This window comes from Nicotiana attenuata, unplaced genomic scaffold (genome assembly GCF_001879085.1).
Source record: "Nicotiana attenuata strain UT unplaced genomic scaffold, NIATTr2, whole genome shotgun sequence".
NCBI classification, from domain to species: Eukaryota; Viridiplantae; Streptophyta; class Magnoliopsida; order Solanales; family Solanaceae; genus Nicotiana; species Nicotiana attenuata.
Window position 1 is genome coordinate 93,296 of NW_017672970.1, and position 7,349 is coordinate 100,644.

At 35.6% G+C, this 7,349-nt stretch overlaps 1 protein-coding gene across 1 annotated transcript; it reads left to right on the forward strand.

Annotated features, from left to right (window-relative positions):
- Positions 1 to 952: 952 nt before the first annotated feature.
- Positions 953 to 7,092, forward strand: LOC109215053 (65-kDa microtubule-associated protein 6-like). Its single transcript, XM_019379064.1, has 12 exons — positions 953 to 1,815; positions 2,823 to 3,026; positions 3,385 to 3,648; positions 3,763 to 3,978; positions 4,050 to 4,205; positions 4,560 to 4,719; positions 4,806 to 4,957; positions 5,145 to 5,232; positions 5,311 to 5,384; positions 5,467 to 5,541; positions 5,785 to 6,137; positions 6,667 to 7,092. Exons 1-11 carry the CDS (start codon positions 1,699 to 1,701, stop codon positions 6,118 to 6,120), a joined length of 1,842 nt encoding a protein of 613 aa, XP_019234609.1. The 5' UTR covers positions 953 to 1,698; the 3' UTR covers positions 6,121 to 6,137; positions 6,667 to 7,092.
- The last annotated feature ends 257 nt before the right edge of the window (positions 7,093 to 7,349 follow it).

A 7,349-nucleotide genomic window follows, 5' to 3' on the forward strand; every position in this document is an offset into this window, starting at 1 on the left:
ACAAGGGCGGCAGTGAGTTCTTGTTTGAGAGTATTTTTGACATTTTTTATTTAATCCATTTTAAGAGACAAGAACTAAAATATAAATACCTATAGTAATTAAATATGTAAAATTTGGCTATTCAAATGATATTCACTTGCTGATGTTCTTAATTAGTAAATATGCAATACTATGACTCATTATGTTGAGTTATTCTGAATCCTTATATTTCTATAGATGAATAAACTTTAACCATGCATTTGTTAAAGAAATTTGAGTGTCAACAATGCTAATTAGGGAATTTGATGCATGATTTGCGCTAGGAACTATTAGGCGAGCCCCGGAGTACTGAAGATCGTTAGGCGTGTTTCAGGCGCACAGTCGAGCGCTTGGGGCGTAAGTCTCACAGAACTAAGCCCCACATGTGAGCCTTGGGGTATTTGATAATGCCCATATTCGAGGCGAGTCTCAAAAAAGCCTTTTAAAACACTGGAACAAAAGAACATGAGTATGGAAAAGAACTAGTATACAATCAACCAAATTAGCCTGAAATTGAAATGTAATTGTTGTAATGTTGTATAGGTTAACAGGGTAAAAACTTATCCGGAGTGTTTATATTGAATCATACTAATTTATTAGGGGTAAGTGATAAGTCTAAAAAAGTATATTAATTAACTAAAATTTATGATAATCATACTTGTAAAGATATGTATCATGTATCTATTGAATTACAGGGTGAGATAAGTTTTTATTTACCTGTTAACAGTCGGTCTCAAACCAACATAAAGGAGTTACAGTATGTCATCAGTTAAGTAAACGCAGTTTAATCACAATGAATCCTCAGAATGTCAATTTAGCAAAATAAATACACATAATTTATATAATTGACTTCGATTTATTTGTCATTGAAGTAGTACTTAATTATTTATTTGTAATGTGTATATATTCATTTCTAAAGGATCCAAGCTGGGCTTTCCTGCCGTTGAAGCATGTTCACTGTTCTAAAATTCTATTTCCAGAGATAGAAAGAGAACCAACCAACATTGAAACTTGAGCTAACGAGCGCGGATCCATTTGTATTAACGCATTTTATACCGACCCCAAAAGAGCTTTTTTTTCCTTCTTTCTTCTTAATTCCTCAGTCAGTAATTCTTTTGTGTCCCTATGTTATTGTTGCTGTTGTCCTCTTCTCTGTACCTAACTTCCCTTTCTTTCCTCTTTTCTCATTTCACTCCACTTTCTTATTAAGTCTTTCCCATTTCTTGTTTTCCTTTTCCTAAAGAAAACGGCAAGAAACGAAGTTCCAAAGGAAAGCAACTTCATATTGTCCTTTATTATAGTTGGTGGCTTGGTGGGTATGGCCTAATTTTAGCTTTTCTGGTGAGAGGAAGCAATTTTTTAGTATTATTTTTGGTTTGTAATACGTTCCTTTACGTGTAGATTTTTTGTCTTTTAAGTATATGAGTATGTCTTTTTAGGTGATAATGACATCCTCTGTTACCATACTGAATGGTTTTAATCTAAAAGTGAGTTTTAGATGATTGGTCCATTCGTTGTTGATTGACAAGACTGTGGATAGAAGTACTCACTACCACTTTCTATCTCTTTCTCCTTTGTTGCTATAAGCCTATAATTATTAGCAGTTGGCTTTATATTCTGCTGTTCTTATTAGTCTTCTGAAAGAGTCAACTTTTTCTGGAGCTTTTGTGTGATTTGGGTATGAGAAAGAGAGAGGAATATCACCATTTATCATCACAAGATATGCTGGCTTTTGCAAGTCCTTGTTGCAGAGTACATACGAGTTCTACTTGTCACACGTTACTTAGTGAACTTGAGGTACTTAATTACTTCCCCTTTTTGTCTAAACTTTGCTGCTTTCTTTCTTTGTTTCATTGGGAAATTTGGGTGTTTATTGAGGGAATGTTGTGTTTATTGAGTTGGAATAGTTGATCCCTTTGCAGTATTTTTAAGTTAAAATCATCTAGTTTGTATGTCGTAAGATGGTGTATTCGAAGAGTTCTAATGGTGAATACTTAATGTTTTCATTGGCTCTGAATTCTTGTGTTCTTTTTGTTGATATAGTCAAGAGTTTAGGATGTTCTCTATGTTTTATCTCAAATGAATGTTCCTAAGTAATTTGAGTTGAAGAATAGTTGATTGATGGATTGATTGTAGTTAGAAGTAGGCAATTCAAGATGTGTTTCTGTATGTTCCTTTTAGTTTGACTTTCTCATCAATTAGTTATGTAGGTAGATATTCATGTCCAGTGGTTTCTTTATATTTCAAATTTCTTGCTTAAATTAGGACAAATTTCTTGGTTTTGGAATAATTTTTCGACAATGATTAAATTGAAATGAAGTTTGGACTTGAGCATAATCAATTACTTTTTGCACTACAATTAATGGTTTGGCGGCTGGCATAAGTGTTCTTACTATCATGGTAGCTCAATTTAGTTGGAATAGTTTCCCTTTGTACTATTTTAATTAAATTGAAATCATGTACTCAGTTTGTATGTGGTAAAAATGGTGTATCAGAAGAGTTCTGATGGGGAACAAGTTAATGCTTTCATCGTCTTCAAACTGTTGTATGCTTTATGTTGATTTAGTCGAGAGTTTAGGATGTTCTCTAATTTTTCTCTCATATGAATGTTCCTAAGTAATTTGAGATGAGAATTAGTTGATTGATGAATTTGTAGTTAGAAGTAAGAATCTTCATTTGCTAAATTCAAGTTTGTGTTTCTGTATGTTTGACTTCCTCATCAATTAATTTTAGTATTCCAATATGTCAAGTTAGAACTATGCAAAGAACCCATCTTTATTTGACTGTATACATGTGATGTCCAGCAAATATGGAAGGATATTGGCGAGACTGAAGCGGATAAAGAAAGTATGATTTTGGAGCTGGAGAGAGAGTGTTTGGAAGTATACCGAAGAAAAGTTGAAGAAGCTGCCAATGCAAAAGCATGCCTTCATCAAGCTGTTGCTGCTAAAGAAGCCGAGATTGCAACTTTAATGGCTGCTCTTGGTCAACTCAATATTAATTCACTAGTAATGAACACTTTCTTCTGCTGTTGGAACTATTATCTTACCCCCTTTTGGATTTACATTATTCTGTTCCCTTAATCTACTAGTAATGCTTTCTCTATAAGTTAAAAAGATACTACTAAAAGTCTTGAATAGGTTGAAGGTTTCTATGGTAATATCTGAACTTCTACAAATGTTAGTTTACAGACTCTTTCTTTTCCTCTTTTTTGTTCCTCTATCCAGTTGGTTAGATGTAACTAATACTAATTATCAAATTCTTTTGTAAGTTTTCTTTTGGATAAGTCCATTTTGATACTTTAAAAGTCAAGCAAATATCATTCTTATGCTAATGCTTCAAAACCATGCTTTCTCAACTCAACAGATTCCGCCAGAGAAGAAGTCAGCGTCACTGAAGGAGCAACTGGCATTAATTACACCACTTGCAGATGATTTAAGAGTTAAGAAGGATGAAAGACTTAAGCAGTTTGCAGATATAAAGACACAAATTGACAAGATAACTAGTGAGATTGCTGGGTATTCTAATATCGTCAATGCTGTGAGTTCCTTAAATCTGGAAGATCACGACTTATCAATGAGAAACCTCTCCGAATACCAATCTCATCTTCGTGCTCTTCAAAAGGAGAAGGTATGCATGGGATTGAGTTCCATTTTTAACATGGAAAAATATGTCGTGCTTAACCATCGAACGAGTATAAATTATTTTAGCAAATTAACTGATAAGTATTTTTCCTGCCTGCAGTCCGAGCGGATCCAAAAAGTTGTGGACTGTGTAAATGAGGTGCACTCTTTGTGTGGTGTGCTAGGGCTGGATTTTGACAAAACTGTGAGTGATGTGCATCCAAGCTTACACGAAACAAGCCTTGGACAATCCACTAACATCAGCACAAGCGCATTGGAATGTCTAGACCAGGCCATCTTCAGACTGAATACAGAAAGAAAAGTTCGATATCAAAAGGTATTGCTTGCTTCTGTCTTCTTTTAGCTTTTTCCTCTTTACCTATAATTTTAATCTCGTCGCTGATGCAGCTAAAAGATGTTTCTGGATTGTTGTTTGAGCTCTGGGCGTTGATGGATACAACTAGAGAAGAGAAGAGTAAGTTATCGAGGATCACTTCCATTCTTCGTCTTTCTGAGTCAGATGTTAAAGAACCAGGTGCTCTTTCATTGGAGGTTATTCATCAGGTTTGTGAGCATTTACCTATCTTTTAAAATATTTTGCTGCCTTGCTTTGTCTCGTTTCACTACTTCTCACTGTTGTTTCCCTTGAATGAGTCAACAACAACAACAATAGGTAAATCATTAATTATAATGTTGCATAAAGATGGTACACCTCATAACAGAATTCTAATGAAACTAGTGAAGCAGAGGGTTATGTATTAGGTGCATTGGACATATTTCTCACAACCATAGAACTGTGACTGGAGCTTATCCATACGTACTCAATGGTCGATGGACGTGTTGTGACTTGTGAGTGGACAATATTTCAGGCTGTAGAGAAGTTTAATTTTGTCTGTCATATTATACTGATTTTCATAGGTATCAACAGAAGTTGAGAGGCTAAATAAATTGAAAGCAAGCAGGATGAAAGAGCTGGTCATGAAAAGGAGGGCTGAGCTGGAGGACATATGCAACAAAAATCATATTGAACCTGATCCAAGTACTTCAGCCGATAAATCTAGTGCAATGATTGACTCTGGTAAGACATCGAATCTTGGATACATAAAGAAGCTGTATTCCTCTAACACGTCCGTGCACAGAAATGAGTCCAATTTTTATTTGAAGGTCTTGTGGATCCCTGTGAACTCCTGGCAAATATTGAAGCACAAATAAACAAAGCAAAGGATGAAGCTTTAAGTCGAAAAGATATAATGGATAGAATAGAGTGGTGGCTTTCTGCTTGTGAGGAGGAAAACTGGCTTGAAGATTATAACCAGGTATAAATTTAATGATATCCTGTGGGCTAATGACATGCATAGCTTATCATATATCTGCATTTACTACTGACTAGGGTCCAGTTACTCTAGCTTTTCTTATGCTGGGAGTGTATTACATTACATATCAAATAAAATAGTTGTAGATTTATTTTGTCCAAAGTTTGAGTAGCTCTTTTTCTATTATCAGGATTATAGACGTTACAGTGGTGGAAGAGGTGCTCACATAAACTTAAAGCGGGCTGAACAAGCTAGAATTAAAGTGACTAAGATTCCAGGTAATTTACTCTTGGCTTCCTTTTCATTTTGTCCCGGATAGTCCGTGAAAAACTGAAATCAACCGCATTTGTTTTCAGTTGTTGTTAATACTTTGATTAGCAAGACACTAGCTTGGGAAAATGGGAAACAGAAGTTGTTTCTTTATGATGGGGTGAGTTCTCCTGCAGCTACAAGTTTCTAGATCTTCTCTTTTGTTTGTACTGTTTTCCAAATGAAATGGTCTATACGTGTAGGTGAGATTGGTGTCGATATTGGAGGATTACAAAATGGTTAGACAGCAGAAAGAAGAAACAAAGAAACGGGCTCGGGTAAAGTCAATATTCTCATCTATTACTAAATGTTAATTAGTGTATGAAAAGTAGCACATTGCAAGTTAGGAGAATGCATCTGTAGAAGTCGCATGAATTAATTTGTCGAATGTAATTTTTCCTTCTAATATACACCTTTTTATATGTATTTTGATCAAGTCCAAAGATGAAGAAAGAGCATGTACTCTTTTGGTATTTGAAAGCAGACATGATTGACCTTCGTATTATTATCTTGTCGTCCAGGATCAGAAGAAACTTCAAGATATGCTGCTCTCAGAGAAGGGAACTGTATTTGGTTCCAAACCTAGTCCAAGAAGAAGCAGCAGCTTTAAGAAGGCAAATGGTTACCATGCAAATGGAAATGGATCTGTGACACCCTCGCCACGCAGGAACTCAATTCCTTGTGCAACTCCAGACCTTTTAACTCCGCATTCCAACTCTATGCGACAGAATGGTTATTTCAAGGAAATGAGAAGGCTTTCTACTGCCCCTCTCAACTTTGTGGCTATGGCTAAAGAAGACACTGTGTCTTTCTCTTCTATTTCTGGTTCTGAGCCAGAATCTCCACCTCAATGCTGAACTCGCAAATTAAGTTGGTATGTCTGTCAATTCTCAATCAAATTGTGCAACTCAGTGTCATTTCAGTTCTAGAATTTTGAATATAAGAATTACTTTATTGAAAACATCAGTTTATTCTCTCATGATATATATATTTTCTAAACTCACAAATAAGTATTTCCCATTTTTACTTGTGTATTCATTCGCTGAAATAGAGGGGAGAAAACCTTAACTAGTAAAGTTGCTGCCATGTGACCAGAAGGTCACGGGTTAAAGCCGTGGAAACAGCCTCTTGCAGAAATGCAGGGTAAGGCTGCGTACAATAGACCCTTGTGCTCCGGTCCTTCCCCGGATCCTGCACCTAGCGGGAGCTTAAGGCACCGGGCTGTCCTTTGTTTTTATAGAGGGGGAGAAAACCATCTAATTATTCTTTTACTGTCCGCTTGTTTTACTTATTTTTGCTGCTTATTACTTGAAAGTGCATATTTCAAATACTGTTTTTTCACCTTACACACCGTCGTTTTCAGCTTTATATCTCCTGCACTAACGGTATAATTCTCCTTGCAGGGACATGACTGTCAATTTTTCCACAGCATCTATATCCAAGGCCACATAAGAATACACCAAAATTTGTGAATACTGAAGGGAGAGTACACTAGTGTGTTGTGTTGTATTAGGCAATTCTAGAGCAATGAGTAACTTTTTGTGATGGATGAAGATAGCAGGTGCCAAATGGAAGGGATTTCTTGTTTGATCGTTTACCTGTACATAATGCAGTATGATTTCCACTATATATATGCTTTCTTTAGATTGTATATTATAGGATTTCCATACGCTAGACCCCAAGAAGAGCTTGTTTTCATGTTACAATGTTACATTGTTGCACTACTAAGGTTCCCTAATTACCCAATGTAATAAAAAAATTAGGAAAAAATACTAAGTACGTTGTTGCATTCACATTTAATTTGAAGGGGCTTGTTCTTATTCTGACAACCTTATGGTAGATTTTCACATTGTAAATTGTAACCATGGGCATAATGTGGGGACTTTTGGATCTAATGGTTCTATTTGGTACCTTAAAGAGACAAAATCTTGAAGAATTTTCCAGTCTTGAGTTCACATTTAAGTGATGTTGTTTTGATGTAACTGTAGTCTCATGTGGATCCCCCCATATTAAATATTTGGTCGTACCTATGAATTTGTAAGGTAGAAGTAGACAAATTAGCCAGGCTGTGGAAGATGGTTTTTCC